The sequence below is a fragment of the Globicephala melas genome, chromosome 1 (genome assembly GCF_963455315.2).
Source record: "Globicephala melas chromosome 1, mGloMel1.2, whole genome shotgun sequence".
Classification (NCBI taxonomy): Eukaryota; Metazoa; Chordata; class Mammalia; order Artiodactyla; family Delphinidae; genus Globicephala; species Globicephala melas.
Genome location: NC_083314.1, coordinates 3,563,798 through 3,583,368, shown reverse-complemented (window position 1 = coordinate 3,583,368; position 19,571 = coordinate 3,563,798). Strand labels below are relative to the sequence as shown.

The 19,571-nt window shown below is 36.3% G+C and overlaps 1 protein-coding gene across 1 annotated transcript in view; it reads left to right on the top strand.

The window, feature by feature from the left end:
- The window catches only part of PTPRC (protein tyrosine phosphatase receptor type C), a 123,065-nt gene that overhangs the window by 68,694 nt on the left and 34,800 nt on the right, over nt 1–19,571 (top strand). Inside the window, exons 8-12 of the mRNA XM_070046258.1 lie at nt 615–743; nt 1,852–1,995; nt 9,087–9,206; nt 13,751–13,909; nt 15,076–15,290. Coding sequence (XP_069902359.1) covers nt 615–743; nt 1,852–1,995; nt 9,087–9,206; nt 13,751–13,909; nt 15,076–15,290 — 767 coding nt within the window. The remainder of the gene's footprint in view (nt 1–614; nt 744–1,851; nt 1,996–9,086; nt 9,207–13,750; nt 13,910–15,075; nt 15,291–19,571) is intronic.

The following is a 19,571-nucleotide window of genomic DNA, read 5'->3' as shown; positions in this document are numbered from 1 at the left end:
CAAAATGCATTTTCTAAAAGGGATTCAGGGACTATGTAAGTTTGTTGAATCTCTCACATCTTTTAATAATTCAAGATCATTGATTGACTTATTAACATTTAAATAGGTTAAATAGCTGATGTTTTTGAAAAATGCCATTTAACTTATTCATTTTTCTCTAAATGTTACTGGAATAAATGATCAATTAAAAACAGAAAATGACAATTTAAAACAATACATTGCCCAGAGTGAAGCCCCCATGCTCTGTGTAATGATCATGCGATGAAAAAAATCAAAGAGTAAATGAAAAATTGAAGACACAAGTAAGAAAACAAAATGGAGTATCTTTTAAAATGTGCAAAAAATGCAATTTTATCTAGATGTTTCCTTGGGTTCCATTTTTTTAAAGTAGCATAAATTCTAAGTGAAATGCTACCAATATGTGTGATGTTAAAAAAAGAATAAACTAAAGAATCAAGAAATTCAACACCCTGAGAGTTATTAGACTTTTTTCAAAGGTAATCTAAATTCTTGCCAGATTCTGTATCATGAATATAATTTCAATGACTGTAATTGAGCATAAGGCACACATTATGAAATATTAATCATCTATTTTTGTATCTTTTTCTTAACAGATCGTAAACATTTTCAGCTGAATGAGTGTGTAGAACCTGAAAAGGCAAATACTTCTCTTTGTTTACGTTGGGAAATCAGTAAAAATTTTACTTGTGATAAAAAGAATATAACATATAAATTTAAATGTGGTAAGAATTTAACATTGATCAGAGGAGTTTTTTTCCTATAGTGGAATGTTTTTCTAGATATTCTCTAATCCTTCCTTCCTTTCTTCTTCCTTCCTTCCTTCTTCCATTCTCTCTTTTTCACTCTCTCTCTCTCACACACACACGCATAGTCCATGATATGTTTGGAATCAAATCATTGTATTCTCTATACAACTCAAATTCACAAAATAGACAAACACTCCACCTGAAAAATAATGTTTGAAATAGCAATATCAGTTAATTCATAAGAATTTTCGTGGCAACTGCTATACACGAGGTATTGTTGAAAATATTATCAGAGAAGAGAGTTATGAAAAATTATGGTACACATACTCTTAGAATGAAAGGGAAAACAACCATAATTTCACGTGATTCCAAGAGTTTTCTTTGTCAGCCCTCCATCAACAACATTTATAAACAACTACAAGAAGACTTAGATAAAATGAAAGTAGAGAAAGAATAGTAAGTGCTTCTAGGAATATGAATTTGAGTTCAGGGAAGGGGGAATAATTGAGATAGCATTTCTTTTTAATGATTTAATAACTTTTAATTTATTTTCATTTGCATTTATTGGGATGAAATCTCCCCCCTTGGCATAAAGCTATCTGCTAGGCCATATTTGGCAAGACAGACAAACAAAGACACACAGACTCTCACACGAAGGATGGAGTATGATACTGCTTATAATCATCATGTTACGGGGAAGGTGCTCAGCTCGGACACGAGCAGGGTGAGGAAAGCAAGGACAAACATATGACAGACTGATGATTAAACAAGATATCTTTGAGGTAAAGGCTATGTCAAGTGCAATCTCAATTTCTGAACAGAGAACAATGAACTAAGGCCTCATTTTATCAGCTAAATTAGAGACACTCTCAAATTCAGTTCTACGTCTTAATGTTTTCTTTAAAATTGAGTGTAGCAAAATCATGCAGCATTATAGCTGATAGCAGGTCCTTTTACTTATTGTTTTGACCATTTGCATAGGTTTTCAATCTAATAGATATTAATTATAGATATAAAACCAAAATGAAATTTAAGTGTGATATATTGTATTCATATACTCATATGCAATACTTATTTCTTTTAGATGGCCTTTCTCCATATAATGAAAGTGGCAAATTTGAAAAGTTCAACCTTCAGCCCGAAAGTAATTATACTTGTAGTTCAGAAGTATCTTATAATAACAAGATTCTTACTAGCCAAAATACAACTATTAAAACAGATTTTGGAGGTGAGTATATCACTTACATTTATATGTTAAATTTCTTTCCTTTTTATATTCTTATGATTCGTTGAGAATCACAGAAAAAGATGTTATGGATTTGGAGAAAGGGTTTCAGAAAATGGCTTTGTGTCCGTTTTAAAGTAAGAATTTAGAAGTAAATGACAGCGACTCCAAACCTTCATCAAGTTTTTTGCAAACTGTAGGCTGTTGTGAGGTCGGGGTGGAAACAAAACTGTGAGGTAAGTGAAATGCTTGTTCACGTGTTTTCCATTTTATTTCCCCTTTCTTCCTGTAGCAGCATTCTCTTCTTGGTGTGTCCTGCATCTTTTGCCCCCTCTATCAAATCCTGCCGCTGACAGGAGTAAAATGAGCACAGAAGCTCACTTTAAGAAGCTAATAAAACGCAATGGTAAAGCTAAGTGTTGATGGCAAAATAACAATTGTTATTACTAAAATGTCAGCAATATAAATAATAACCAGACTATCATAACTAATAACAACTGGAAAGTAAAATTCTGGAAAGTAATAGCATTTGGAAGATGGAGGGGAGAAGGAAGTGAAAAGTGCTAACATTTCAGTTGTATTTAGTGGAACAGGGGTCCCCAACCCCCGGGTACTGGTCCTCGGCCTGTTAGGAACCAGGCTGCACAGCAGGAGGTGAGCATCCGGTGAGCAATGAAGCTGCATCTGCCTCTCCCCATCGCTCCCATCACCGCCTGAACCAACCCCCCAACCCCAGTCCGTGGAAAAATTGTCTCCCATGAAACTTGTCTCTGGTTCCAAAAGGCTGGGGACCACTGTAGTAGAAGTAAAGACATTCCAGTTAAATTTAGAATCTGCTAGGAAACTATGTTAATTGTGCATAAGACAACTTCTGAGTAACCACTAAAAACGTGAAAGACAGATAAATAGATGGCTTTTCCTATCAGCAGTAGAAGGAAGTTATGGAATAAAAAAAAATTCTTCATGTTAAAGGAGGAAAAGGAGAAAGAAGGGAAAAGAAGGAGGAAGAAGAGGGAGAGAGATTGTGAGAGAGAGAGAGGGAGAGAGGGAGAAGGAGAAGAAGAAGAAGGGGGGAGGGGGAAGGGAAGGAAGAAGAAAAACGTGGCAGGAAGAGAGGGAGAGAGAGACTACTAAGTAGGAAACAATAGGTAAAATAGCAGAAACATGTCAAAGTATCAAAAGTCACTAAATATAGATGGCTTAAATTTACCTTTGGGAACAAAGATATTCAGACTTGAGTAAAGTAAAGACATATTTGCGGGGAGGAATTTGTAGCCTTAAGTAAGATCAAGTGACATTTTACGGAAACTTTTTTTTGTGTGTGTGTGTGTGGTACACGGGCCTCCCACTGCTGTGGCCTCTCGCATTGCGGAGCAACAGGCTCCGGAAGCGCAGGCTCAGCGGCCATGGCTCATGGTCCCAGCCGCTCCGTGACATGTGGTATCTTCCCGGACCGGGGCACGAACCCGTGTCCCCTGCATCGGCAGGCGGACTCTCAACCACTGCGCCACCAGGGAAGCCCTATGGGAACTTTTATCACTTTGCTCTCTATTGAATGAAAATCATTGGAGAGTGCTTGGAAAAGAACCAGAAAACAAAAGCAGAGGAAGCAGAAAATAACAAAGTTTAGAGTACAGATTATTGAAAGAAGGAACAAACAAAAATTGCAGGAATTTACTAACCAATTTAAAGGCTTGGTTTTGAAAAGAATAATACAATAGTTAGACCTCTAGCAAAACAACCTTCCCCCATGCATTATAAAAAGGAAATTAAAAATACAGTAGAAATTTTACAGATTATAAAGAAACTTGCCCCCAATATGAAAAGTTAGATAAAATGGATAATTTTCTAGAACATAGGAATTATGGACATTTGCCTAGGAAGAATTAGAAAATTGGAGTTGTATATAAAATAATAGTCTAATACCTCTCTAATCTCTTCACACTCATTGTCTGCTTACCTCACCTGCCCTTTAAAAAAGAAAAACCAGAAAGGTAAGTTTACAGTTAGTTCCTATCCTATTCAAAGTGTTCCACAGTGTAGAAATCATGGAAATCTATCTACTAATTTTGATTATTGTTAGGGTGGGGGATAAACTAGGGTTACTGTTATGTGGATACCAAACTTGGGCAGAGCTGAGGCAACTATAGGCCAGTCTCTCCTATGAACATAGATAGTAAATAGTAAATGAACTGTTAGCAAAGTGGATCCTTTAGTACATTATAAAATATGTAATTACAGAAGAAGTTCTATGGATGGCAAATAAGCCTATGAGAAGATGCTCCACGTCACATGTAATTGGGGAAATTAAAATAACAATGAGATATCACTGCACACCTTTAGAATGGGCAGAATCTAGAACACTGACAATACCAAATGTCGGCAAGGATGGGGGGCAACAGGAATTCTCATTCATTGATGGTAGGAATGCAAAATGGTACAGTCACTTTGGAAGAGATTTTGAGGGTTTCTATAAAACTAAACATCATCTTACAATGCAATCCAACCATCACACTCCTTGGTATTTACTCAAAGGAGATGAAAACTCATGACCACATAAAAACCTGCACATGGATGTTTATAGCAGCTTTATTCATCATTGCCCAAACTTGGAAGCAACCAAGATGTACTTCAGGAGGTGAATGGTAAATAAACTGTGGTCCATCCAGACAATGGAATATTATTTAGCACTAAAAAGAAATGAGCTATAAAGACATAGAGGAACCTTAAATGCACATCACTAAGTGAACAAAGCCAGTCTGAAAAGGCTACATACCATATGGTTTCACTATATGATATTCTGGAAAAGGCAAAACTGTGGAGACAATAAAGAGATCAGTGGTTGCCAGGAGTTGTAAGGGAGGGAGGGAAGGATAAATAGGCAGAACACAGAGGATTTTAGGTCAGTGAAAGTACTCTGTATGATACCATAATAATGGATACATGTCATGTAATATATTAGTCCAAATCCATCGAATGTACAACATCGAGTGAACCCTAATGTAAACTATGGACTCAGGTGATAATGACGTGTCAGTGTATGTTCATAAATTGTAACATAAGTACCACTCAAGTGGAGGATGTTGGTAAGAGGGGATGCTGTGCATATCTCTGTGCCTTCTCCTCAATTTTGCTGTGAATTCAAAAATGCTGTAAAAAAGTAAGGTCTTAAAAAAACCCACCATTATTGAGTTTGTTCCAGTAATGCAGGAATCCTGCAGCCTTTGAAAATAGCAATTTAACCATTTTACATGTCATTTTATTCAGGCAACAGGGGAAATTTTTCAAGACCATTGCCAAAGAAGCCACATTCTTAAAAAAAACAAACCCACAAACTTTTGTTCGTTCACCTACTGTATGATTCACCCATGTAAAGTATAGAAGTCAGTGGTTTTTAATATATTTAGAGTTGTAAATCATCATCTGAATCAACTTTAAAACATTTTCTTCACACCAAAAAAAATAAAATAAAATAAAACCTACAAAAAAACAAGCAACAGCAAAAAGCTGGTATATTTTAACAGTCACTCCCCATTTCCCTCCGGCTCCCATATCTAGGCAATTATCAATTTACTTTCTGCTTTGATGGATTTGCCTAATCTGGACATTTCATAAAATATGTTGTCTTTTGTGTCTGGCTTCTTTCACTTGGTGTACTGTTTTCAGGGTGCATCCATGTTGTAACGTATCAATACTTCCGTTTTTTTATTGTCTAATAATATTCCGTTTTATGAATGTACCTTGTTTTGTTTGTCCCTTTATCAGTTGAGTGACATTGAAGCTGTTTCCACTTTTTGACTATTATGGATAATGCTGCTATGAACATTTGTGTACAAGTTTTGTGTAGATATATGTCTTCGTTTCTCTTGTGTTTATACCTAGGATTGGAATTTGGGGGTTATATGGCAACTTTATGTTTTGCATTTTGAAGAACTGCCAATCAGTTTTCCAAAGTAGCTGCATCATTTTACATTCCCACCAACAACGTATGTGTTCTTATTTCTTCACATCTTCACCAACACTTATTGTCTTTTTTATTTTAGCCATTCCAGTGGGTGTGAAGTGGTATCTCATTGTGATTTGAATTAATGACTAATGATCTTGAGCATAGCTTCAGCTGTTTATTTGCCATTTGTATATCTTTTATCACTATTTGCCCATTCTTAAAAGTTGGGTGATTTTTCACTGAGTTGTAACAGTTCTTTATATATTCTAGACACAATTCACATATATGACTTGCAAATATCTTCTCCAGTTCTCTGGGTTGTCATTTTAATTTGTTGATAGCTTTTGAAGCTTATAAGTTTTTAATTTTGATGAGGTCCAATTTATTAAATTTTACCTTTGTTACTCATGTTTTTGATGTCACAACTAAAATTTCATTGCCAAATCCAAGGTTATGCAGAGTTATCCCTATGTTTTCTTCTAAGAATATTTTAGTTTTAAGTCTAAAATTTAGCTCTATTAATCCACTTGAGTTAATATTCATTTATGATTTGAGGTAAGGGTCCAATTTCATTATTTTGATGTCCTAGCACAATTTAGTGAAAAAACTATTCTTTTCTCATTGAATGTTCTTTACATCCTTGTCAAAATTAATTAACAATAATGATGGGCTTATTTCTGGACTCTTCCATTCCATTAATCTATACATCTAATGCCAGTACCACACTGTTGGTTAGTGTTGCTTTGTGTAAGTTTTGAAATCAGAAAGTGTGAGTCCTTCAACTTTGTTCTTCTTCAAGATTGTTTGGGATATTTGAGGTCCCTTGAAATTCCATATGAATTTTGAGATCAACTTGTCAATTTCTACAAAGAAGCCAGCCAGGATTCTGACAGAGGTTGAGTTAAATCTGTAGATCTATTTGAAGTGTTGCCATCCTAACAATGTTAGTTTTCTGGTCCATGAATATGGAGTGTCTTTCCATTAATTTAGGTATTCTTTAATTTTCTTGGAGAATGTTTTGTAGTTCTCAGTGTGCAAGTCTTATAGTTCTTTTGTTAAATTCACTCCTAGGTTTAAATTTATTCCTGCTTATAATGGTGGTGTTTTCTTAATTCCATTTTCAGATTGTTCATTGTCAGTGTGTGGACATACGATGGGCTTTTCTGTATTGATCCTGAAATCTGTCTCATTGCTGAAGTTGTTTATTAATTATAATATTACAGGACTTTTGACAGAACATACTAAAGTGATTCTGAATTTCATGTGGAAGGGATAGCTAGCTGAGAGTAAGGCAGCTTCCTAAATCCATGTCTCCAGTAGCCCCCCAAACAACTCAAAGCCATTAGAAAATAAATGAACCTACAGAAATACTATGTCTTCATGTAACTAGCAAAAATTTAATGCTTTTTGGATACAAATACTAAAATTAGTACAGTCTTTATAAATCACTGTGACAAAATAGAAATCCCAGGAAAAAAAATATTTTATTGTTTATAAAAGTGCAAAGGCAATTCAGTGGAGGGAAGGATTTTTTTTTGGTTATTTATTTATTTGGATATTTATTTCATTATTAGATTTTTTTTTTCGTTATCCCTATAGAAAAAATAAATACATCAGCCTTTATCTCTCAACAAACACAAAGATTAACTCAAAATGGATTGCAGAGCTAAACACTAAATCTAAAACTATAAAATGTCTAGACAAAGACATTAGAAAAATCTTTGCTAGTTTAGCTTAAGCAATGGTTCCTTAGATGGACACAAAAAGCAAGAATCATAAAAGAAAAACATTTAGAAATCAAACTTCATAAAAATTAAACATTCTTGCTCTTTGAATAAAGTCACTAAGGAAATAAAATTTTTCACAATTCATACATTGTGAAAAAATATCCACAATTAATTTTTTCAATAGAGAGTTTTGGGAGAATATATAGAGAATTCTTCCAAATACAAAATAAGACATCAAGTAACCCAATTAAAAATGGACAAGAATTTTGATCATATGCTTCACAGGAAAAGATACACAAATGGTCAATAAGCACATAAAAATTTTCCCAATATCATTAGTCAACGGGAAATGCAACTTAAAACAACAAACAGATGTTGATGCCATCACACACCAACTAAAATGGCTAAAATGAAAAAGACTGACAATACTATTGGTGAGAAGGCAAAGTAATAACTCAGCACTTTCACTCCAGGTATTTACCAAAGAAGAAAGGACATGTCCTTTCCACAGAAAGGCTTCTGCACAAATATCCATAGTAGATTCACTCATAGTAGCCAAAAGCCTGGAAACAACCCAGATGTCCATCAACAGTTGAATGAATAGATGAAATGTGGTCTATCCTTAGAATGGAATACTACTCACAAATAAAAAGGACTAACTACTGACACATACAGTGTGAATGAATGAATATGAATGAATCTCCAGAACATTCTGTTAAGTGCAATATGCTGGACGTAAAAATGTACCCACTGTTTGATTTTATCTATATGAAATGAAAGAAAAGATTAATTTAATCTATAGTAATAGAAAGCAGTACAGAGGGTGTTTGGGGGTGGGCAAGGGAACTGGGTGGACTGGGAGGGGGCACAGAAGAACTTCCAAGGTTGGATAGAAATGTTTTATATCTGATTGCGATGGTGGTTATATCGATGCATATAGTTGTCAAAACCCATCCAACTATACCCCAAACGGGCAGGTTTTCATATAAATTATACCTTGTAGTTTTGATTTAAGCATTTATTACATTCTTCACCTCAAGTTCTGATGACTAGTTACTGGAAGTGATGACAAGTGTTACTCCAGTACTGACTGTTAATTTTATCAGCCCTACCAGTGACAGATTTCCAGCATAGGGAAATCTAGACATCCCAAGATAGCTGGACAATAATATAAATGAGAGGAAGAGGGGCTTTCAGATCTCGTCAAGTCAGTGGAACATTTAGGCTCCACAATGTCACCCTGGAGTGACACTCTGTTACATGACCATATCAAATTTAACAAGACCAGATATCTTTCTTTTACTTTCATCATCAATTCATAATTAATCAAAATATGGCTATTAATAATGCATGCTGATAATATGAAGAACGTTTTCTCCATGTCTTGTTTCTTACATTTTATATTCTTATTCTTTCAACAGTTCCAGGAATCCCTCAGAATATGAATTGTTCTAACTTCAGTGCACATAAAGGATGGGTTACCTGGGAACCACCGCAAAATTTTTTTCATACGTTCACTCTTTGTTATCGGAATCCTTCAGGTAACTTTTATAGAATTTAATTCCATATCAGGAAAGATAAGTCAAAAATTGGAAAGCGCACTCCACATATGGATGGAGCTAGTGAGCGACGGAGCTCTCTACATTACAACCGTGATGAGCATCCTGTACGCCTTGGTTTTAGAACTACCTCCACTCACTACAGGCTCCCTAGCCTCTGAAATGACTAAATCTCAGAGTATCCCCCAATACTCATTTCTCGTTCTTGATCTTCTTAGTTCTAATTGTTACACTCCAAAGCTTAGAGAAAGAAAATCTCTGGAAGATAATACTCATATCTGTCTTCCAAAAACTCATCATTCTGGACTACAAACAACAACTTCCAAAATGTGCCCCAGCTGATACACACAAAAAATTGGGTGAACAAAAATGAACATATGCCCACTTAGCTACAGAGTTTGATGGCAGGTGGAATCTTGGAACATAGTTCTAGTTAGCATTAACTAACTTCTGCAGAACTTGTGCAGAAATAAAGACAGCCCAAAAAATGTGCTATGACTAGTTCAACCATTGGCCTAGTCCCTCCAAATGAGACACTATTTAAGAGACCAGACATCTCCTGGACGATGTGAAGTATCTAAAATACTTGTAGAAAACAGTGGGGACAGTGGACCACCTCAGAACAGATTCAGCACACGGAATAGCCCACTTGTCAATCCTTTACCTGCAGCTTAAAGTAGTATTGAGTTGGACATCTCACAGAATTCCATCTCTTTGTTTGGTGCATAGGAACCAGACATAAATTTTCAAATTTTGAAAAGTAGAAAGCCACTTATCTCCAGTGTGTTATTTTATATTTTGATAGCATATTTTTTTGCTTGTTGTTTGAATCTTAATAATCAAACTACTACAGCAAAGTTCAATACACATGTAGTTTTCAAATTAGCATAAGAGGACTCAAATTCTATGGAGAAGAAATACAGGCAATGTATTTGAGGTTATGGTAATTCGAAAAGTTATGTCTATGAGAAAGGAAAAATGGAACTTACAGGAAGATGAAAAATGGAAATTACAGGAAGACAATCTGTAATCTGACATATTACAGGAGTACAGTCTGCCTCGCTGGACACCTCTCCTACAAACTTTCTTTGCTTGGTTTCTGTGTGAGCACATTGTTTTGTTTTCTCTTTTTTCTGAAATTTCTTCTCACTCTCTCTTTCTGTATTCCTTACTTTCTATATTCTCTCTCTACTATGGAGTATTTTGTATGCCAGAATATATGGTGGAAATTTATGGAGCAATATTTATTGCTTCTTTGTATTCTATACTATTTAAAAAACCTGTATTTGAATAATTAGGCTTAGAAGGACGTAATGTGTTAGTTATTGCAGTCAGATGAGTTTTTGTTTGATTTTTGCAATGAGTACAGCTCCTTCTTATTCAGTGCTACCCAAATTTATGACTCTCCAAATATAACACTTGAACAGAATGGGTGGGGAGGGAAGGGGCAGGTAGGGAACATCTGGCTGTGTGTCCTCTCCAAAAGTTGGTGGGTAACTAACTGAACCCAGTCTCCACTGTGGCTCATGCACTGACTCTGCTCAAAGGGCCCTTTGGAAACAGCTCATCCCCAGTTCTCTGTCTCTTGTTGCTATCATACTCCACTGCTGGGAAGAGGAGCGTGCTCTGTCTTGTCTTCTGGTTCATCAGGAGCACGGGACATGAGATCCTCTTCTGTATTATCTAAGTCAAAGAGAGATGATCGGAGTATAGCATTGTTAGAACAATTCTTTTAACTACTCTCATTATTTCAAATAAAACCACTATTAAAAATCCACGGGAAGAAAGTCAGTGAACTCCTATGGCAATTTATATTACTTTTAATTAGGTATTAAATTCCTTTTGTTATTTCCTCATTTAATCATCGCAGCGACTCTGAAAGCTGTAGACTAAAAGAGGTAGAAAAATGTAACTGACATTTATTTAGTTTTATCTGCTTGTGGGGTGTTTTTATAGCTTTTTAAGATTTTGTTAAATGTTTCAACAATGACTCTGAGAGGAGAGATAAATGGATATGTTCAGAGTTCATACGATTCCCTGAGGATCACAGAACTTAAAATCAATGCTCAAATTCAACAGCTTGGACTGTGCTTTTTTCACTACTGTAAGTTCATGTTTGAGCATCAGACACCTTGTGCATCTGTAGTATTATGTATTAACTTAAAGTGCCAAGTGACAATGAAGTTTCCTCAGTAATAGGGAAGAGACCCTGAGTCATTGTTGCATTCAAAGGACTATTTCTCAAAAGTTATTGAAACCAGCGTGCACCCTTCCACGTCGCAGCGCTGTTATTGGAAATGATTTTGTTTATTGCCTTTTTGCTTAAACAACATAAGAGAAAAATTACCTCTTATTTTGGGAGGTAGCAGTGCAAAACCCTTTGGGGATCAACGAGTTTATACTACTTTGCATGGTGTTCAAGAAGATACTTTAGAGCAGTTTAAACTGGGAAGTTGTTAATGGATTTCCTGAGGTATTTGCTAAAAAGCAAAGAGGTGACAAGTGATGAAGCCAGTATCTATCTAGCCATTTCCAGTGCAACAGGCATGACTTGAAACTAGATGTATCCCTGTCACCCTAAGGAAAACTAAATTTCATCACTAAATCTAATAAAGTCTTTACCTGTGCCATTCGACTAGTGCTTCTGACCTCAGGGTCCTGAGGAAAGGTATCCCACATGGAGGCAGAGAGGCTCGTGTAAAATATGTTGACCTTTCAACCAAAGCTTGAAACCCTTGGCAACTGGAAATGAACATTCCAAACCATCTTTCTAAGCAGTGAACACTTTGATTCCCCAAACAGCAATGTCTTTTGGAAAAAAATGTGTTGTTCAAAATTAAATCAACAATTTGATTTTATCAAGCTGGCTAAGATGAAAGCATCACAGAACAACATAAATGAACTCATTTTGATGCAGAATGGTTGTGAGATTACATCTACAATCATACAAAATTAGGTCACTGAATGGAAGCCAGATGGACCTTGAGAACGACATACTGACATTTGGATTGTAGCTGAGTTAGAAGCTGATACTTGTCCCGACAGCCAGACAACATATAAGGGGGTGCCACCTGCCCCTCTCTAGAACTCACACCTTTCCTGTCCTCAAAGACAATTCTCACTGGGGACAGGGTAGCTGAGCTGGTGGGTATTAAATCAACTAACTCAGATTTAGGGATTTCTGAGAAAATAGACATTTAACCAGGCTAGAACAGACACTTTATCTCACTTACTGTTTAGCATCCCATGGTGAGGTAGAGATATTACTGTAATCTCCATGTCATGGATAAGTAACTGAGACAAGAAATTAGCACATGCTAAATCTTCCCTTACACTGTTTCTGCAAGTCCATTGGCATGTCCACCTAGACCAGAGAATTAAAGTGTCCAAGAGGAGGAAAAAGCTTGGCCCCATTGCAGACCCTTGTCCCCCTCTTCTACCCCAGACAATATGCACAGCAGTGAAGGGTAAAGCATGGCCTCTGGGACCTCAGTGTCCGGGTTTCATCCTGACTCTGTTGTTCCTTTCCTGTGAGATCATGGACAGATTGCTAATATCTCTGTGGCTTAGTTTTCTCATCTGTAAAATCAGATGACATCAACAGTGCCAACATATAGGGTTGTGGTGATAGTGAATTAATTCACATAGACCACTTCAAGACATGCTTGGAACACAGCATCGTCTGTTCATTGTTTTTATAACTACTGGTATTATTATTATTATCACTGTAACATGCTTCCTCTCTAACCTTCTTTTAACCTGTCTTTCTTGGTGGCATTTGGCTACTCAAAAATAGTTAGTGGTTAGTGATTTTTCAACTTAACACGTGCTAACTCATCTGTGTAAGCAAGGTCCCACCTCCCACGTTCCCACCCAGCCAGAGTCTGCTATCCTAGTCGGGCTCGTGCCTAAATTAAAAATGCTCCTTCTTTCCTTTGTAAAATTTTATTTCCTCCCTTACACCTACCCAGCCTCACTCATCTTTCAATGATCAGCTCAGGTTCTACTGCCAGTGTGAAGCTGTCCTTCACTGTTTCAGCTCCCATGAATTACTGTAGTGCTCAGATGAATAGGGCAGAGGATACTTAGTTACTGGTGATCAAATGGATTTTGTATCTGAAGTCTATAACAGTGGCTCATACCAAAGTTCAAAGTTTGGAGGTTAAGTATCAGAAAAGGGGTTGCCAAAGTATTGGAAAAAAGACTTTCATAATATCCACCATGAGCTGTGTTTTCTCAGAAAGAAAAGAGATCATAGGTAAACAATATGCTTGAACTTATTAAATATGTTATGTACCAAATTAATTATATGAAACCATCATTTTTGAATATTTGAGTTTATAGTAATCACAGTTGTTCAATGCATTTGCTGATAATTGTATGTATTTCTGAGCACCAAGGATTTTTCATTTCTCAATCACTCAGTTTGGAGTCGGCTTGGAATGATTTACTGTAGACAGTAAATTAAATATGTGCTAATCTTAAATTTTGATGACTTACTAAAAGTTTCCATTTTTTCCCCTGAGAAGAAAGATGCCACACTCTGAATAAAACCACAAATACAATTAATTTGGAATATTTGAAACCTTTTACAAGGTATGAGATAACATTACATGCCTCTGTCAACGGAAGAGTGAAACGTAATGGAACTGATGTGAAATGTGTAGCTGAAACAAAAGCAACATGTAAGTTATAAGCTTTAACGCTTTTTTCTATGAACAGCAAAGTCTAAACCGTTAAAACAACATGTCCACCTTAATGCTTCATTCGAGAAACACACTGACCTGGCACATTTGTTAACATCTAGGGTTTATGATAATTTAAAACACAACAATTTATAAACTCTCATCCTGGGTTTTCTCTGTATCCTTCAGGTATAATCATAGAATTGTAAGAATGAAGCCTGAGGGCATATGAACAGGTACCATTTATAAGATTTCAGGCAATTAAGTATCTAACCAACTTAGATAAAAATGCATTATCCATTGTTTTCTTTATTCTCTAGAAATATCGACTGCCATCAGACACCCAAGAACGCCTCACTCACAAGCATCCACTGCTTGCATGACCTCATGAAACAATATTTTGTCAGCATTTTCTTCTCCATTACAATGAACTACATACTATTTTATTTTATGTCACATTTTACATTCATTTGGCTCTTGCCCCCCCGTGGGATGGCTCCATAGATTCCAGGTCCAAAGCTAGATCTGTCTCTGGGGTGAATGTGAACTCCATGAGGTCAGGGCAGAAGAAATACCCCTGTGTAAGGCAACAGCTATGGCTCCAGAAACCCTACCTGGCACCAGGCTCACACAGAAAAATTGTCCTCTTCAGGGCCGGATGTAAAATGCTCTTAATGTCATTTAAGTTTTGGTTTCAAAAGTCCAGGTCCTCAAGCGTTATGCTTTTGTTATTTTCCTGAAAGTCTGTGCTATCACAGAAACAAAGATGATTCATTGCTGCTGAAGAATCCAGCCAGGTATCACCAGGGTCATGTAAGCATTTCCAAAAGGAGGACCTGGACTGTTCGTAGGCCTTCGGGGTTTCCCCTCCCTTCCCCTCCACTCCTTTCTTCTCTATTTTCTATTTCTACACACTCTCTTTGGGGGAATTGCAAAAAATCTCATAGTTTCAAGTACAACTTACATGCTAATATTCATCAAATGAATGTGTAATTTATTTTCAGATGTTTTGTTATAGCTTTTTATGTATGTTCTATCCTAACTTCCCCATCTGTAACACCCAAATAAGCACTTAAAACAGTTTATACTGTACACATATATTGTCCAGTAATTTAAATACGTGTTTACCAAATGATTAAAAATAAAATATTTCTTCATTTTGATAGATCCAAGCAAGGTCAAGGACTTACGTGTTTCAAGGAAGACAGATAATAGTATGAATGTGAACTGTAAACCTCCTGACGACTTTAATGGCCCCAAGACAGGGACGTACCATTTGATAGTTAGTATTGGAAATCACTCGACTGTAAAAGAATTACAACAACAAAAGTGCACATTCTTGGTAGAAGGTCTTCAATATTCAACAGAATATACGTTTCAGGTAAGATTACAATTTCCATAATCATACATTACTGATATACATTATAGTGATTATTCTGCAGTATTTAAATAATACTAACACCAGTGCTCACGAAGCTCTGAGGTCTAATGGAATCACACTTTAAAAGTGTAAAAGTTTGACTCCAAACTTTTCATCTCTAGTACATAATACAGTTGTTTACAACACATATTTTGTTGGATTATTTTTGACCTTTAACGTGATTTACTTATAGCTAAATTATTGCTCCCGTGTCAAGAAGCACAACATTTCATGCACAGTAGATTATTACTTTGCCACAACTTTTATTCATCTAGGCTATTTATCTTTACTACTGTGACTTTTAAAAAATTTTAATACTTTATTTTTATTTTTTATTTATTTTATTTTTGGATGCATTGGGTCTTCGTTGCTGTGCACGGGCTTTCTCTAGTTGCGGCAAGCAGCGGCTACTCTTCGCTGTGGTGCACGGGCTTCTCATTGCAGTGGCTTCTCTTGTTGTGGAGCACGGGTTCTGGGCACGTGGGCTTCAGTAGTTGTGGCACACGGGCTCAGTTGTTGTGGCGCACGGGCCTAGCTGCTCCGTGGCATGTGGGATCTTCCCGGACCAGGGCTCAAACCTGTGTCCCCGGAAGGTGGACTCTTTCTCACTGCGCCACCAGGGAAGCCCACTAATGTGACTTTTTAAATTACAAACTTTTTTACAGGTACATTGAGATTAAAAAATAGCAGAAATAAATGTAAGGAAATAGCAGTGTACACAGAGAGTTAAAAAGCTCACCCATAAGCTCGCTGTCTACTGATCATATTCTGTGTGTATACTTCTAAAATGGGAAAACTCAGTCTTTTCCTCCTGCTGTAGGGAAAAACCTCAGTTCATTCTATCTCCTGTGTGTTCTTCACTATAAGAAACACAGGGAAGCATTTCCAAAGAAAATCGGACACCTGAAACACTTCACTTCTGACACTTCTGGTCACCAAATGTGTGAACGTTTTTCCCCGCATCAAGCAAGTATCTGTGACACCAGCTGGGTGTCCATTCAATTTCAACACCATGTACCCAGAGGTAGCATCAGATTCCACAGGTGAGGGGCTCAGTCCCACGAGATTGGTCCCACCCTATGTCAGAAGACAATGACAAGTAGGAAGTCCCCACCACTTTGTAGCTCGATTTGTCTGCAAATCAGGGGTTCCCATGACCCATGTCCTTTGGTTTGATTAATTCACTAAAGCAGCTCACAGGACTCAGGCAAACACTTACATCATTTACCAGTTTATTAAAGGTTTTGAGAAAGGATACAGGTGAACAGCCAGATGAAGAGATACGTAGGGTGGGGTCTGGGAGGGTCCCAAGTGCAGGAGCCTCTGTCCCCGTGGAGTTGGGAGTGTATCACCCTCTAGGTGTGAGTGTGTTCCCCAGCCTGGAAGTTCTCTGACCCCAGTACTTCTGGGATTTTATGGAGGCTTCATCACATAGGCATGATAAATCATTAACTCCATTTTCAGCCCTTCTCCCTTCTCAAGAGACTGGGGGAGGGGAGGGGCTGAAACTTCCGAGACTAATCATGGCTTGGTCTTTCCAGTGACCAGCCCTCATGTGGGAGCCATCCAGGAACCCACCCAGAATCAGCTCAATAGAGTAAAAGACTGTCGCCCTGGAAGTTACAAGGTTTTCTGCAGCTCTGTGTCAGGAATCAGGGTCAAAGACCAAAGACAAAAATGTTCCTAGCGCTCTTATCAGTTAGGAGACACAAGGGTTTTGGGAGCTCTGTGCCAGGAACTAGAGGGAGAGACAGATGTAGATTTTCCATGATCTCACAAATTCCTTAATATGAGCACACCGTTTGATAAACCGCATGTTTCATAAGTCACTGTATCGCGAACGTTTTTCCATGTTAAATATTCCGCTACTAGTTATTCATGTTTGCGTAAGATTCTATCTTACGGCTTTATCACCTTCTACTAACTATGCCTGTTTTGACAACAGTCAGCAAACACTCTTACTGGGAAATAACAACATCTTTGAATATGTCTTTTATCATTTCTGTCTGAATAAATTCCCGGAAATGAATGTATTGGGTCAAAAGGAATTGACATGTATTTTGAGATTTTTTATGATACTTTTTCTTTTCCCTGTGGAAGTTACCAAATTGCCGTTCCCATGGCAGTGTGTGAAATAACTGCTCTGGAGAATCTCACCAACACTGCGTATCCCCTTTTCCTTTGATATTTAGTGGGTGGAATACTGTACTGGCATCTCTTTTTGTTTTTATAGATTTTTCTTTACTTACTGTTGAGGAGAAATATCGTTTTGTTATTTGTCTTGTAGTAACATCCTTCCTGCTCCTTTGTCTAGTTTTCTTTGGGAATGCTTCTTGGCTATTAATAGTATTAAACTCTTCGTCCTATGACTTGCAAATTTGTTTTCAGTGTATAGTTTGCCTTTTAATTTTCTATATAGCACTTTAACTCATACACAATTTCCCCTTTTATTTTTATTCAGTCAAATCTCTCACTTTTATTTTTGGTTTAATGGGAATTTCCACAGTTGACTGCTTAATGTCATGTTGACAATCTGCTTCACATTCTTATCACTTAAAGAAGTGTTTAGGTATACATAAGCTTTCTTGTTTTGTTTTTAACCAGAAACGTAGGTTTGGCTTTATCAAATGTGTTTTATGGTACTATGTTGGGTCTGCCATGGTTGTGATGCTATGGTGTGATTGGTGTATATGCTGAATTATAGTGATAGGTTTTCTAATGTTGAACCAGTGTCACATTCCAAGAAAAAAACCCTGCTCTGTCATTGTGTATTATTCCTTTAAAGTATTATTGAGCTCAACAGCTTAATATTTTATTAAGCTTTTATGAATAGGCATTCATAAATGAGGTCATTTAATAAGTGGGTAAAGGCGACGCTGGCATAGGTGGGGACACACATCATTCTTTCCACATTTTTGTATGAAGGTTATGCTAACCTGATAAAACAGGTTGGAGACATTTGCCTGTTCTGTGTTTTATAACTTTAAATAATACAGGAATTATTTGTTCACCGAAAAATGTGTTTTAGTCCCTTTAACACAGAGGGATTCTTTGAGAATCATTTACGTTATCTTTCGATATTACTGTTCTTTTCTAGTTACCCTTTTTGAGTGGGTGTGCCACTTATATTTTCCCAAAGAAGAGTCGGAATAAAAGAAATACTTTGTTATTACCTATTATCGTACATTTCACTTCACCTCCCTCAGTACCCAGGAAGCTCCAGGCACACTGGCTTCCTTTTCTTTTCTCCAAACACTCAGGTTTTACTCTCTTTTAGGCACTTTACTGAACATTCCTCTCTTGCTAGAATTTTCTTCTCCCATTTGTCAATGATGATAAGCTATTCTGGAAAAATATAGGTAAACATCGTATTAAAATGCAATCTCAAAATTCAAATTAGGAGACAATTATTCAGTTATCCTTTCTCTTCCTCACTCTTCAAAAGGCTGCCTCTTGTTTTCTTCACTGAAGTTCCCATAACTTGTTTTTAAGTTTATTTCAGAATCCACTGCTACATTTATACCTTCATGAGGGAGCAATCATTTTAAATTTATTCATCATTGTAATCTCTGGTTAATAAATTAATACAGTTGTTTTTATAATCATTAATGTATTACTTTCTTTTATTGTAGGTTTATTTTGATATTCTGGTAGTTTGGGCATTGAAAGTGATTTTTGACCATTTATTTCTTTCTCCTTTTCCTTTTTATTAACTAAAAATAAATAAATAAATAAAGCTACAGATTGTTCTTTGGTAAAATTTTGACTCTATCTCATGTCTATATTACTTATTACTAATTTCTCAATGACTGACATAAGATTTAATGAGTGGATTTTTAAAGTAGATTGTTCTTATTATTGATAATTTCTAAAGAGTATATAATTGTAATTTGGAAGAATTTTTAATTTACCTTTTTTTTTAAAGAGACTTTTCTACATTTCTGGTTCCTGAATTTTTTATTGCAATTAATTATTAGTTTAAAAGGATAATTGTCCTTTACAATTTCTGCCCTTTGGAATCTACAGTAATTTTTACAGCTCAGTGTGTGATAAATATTTATGAATACTCTGTGAGTACTGAGGATATTATATACCCTCCATGGGGTAAAAGCTTAGATATATATTTTTCAGATTTATTATTAATCTCTTCTATTAATACTCTTTAGATCTATTTTTGCTTCAGCTGTTTTTTTGCTGAAGATTCTTAATGCTTTCCTGCTCCATGCTGTTTCCTTGTATATC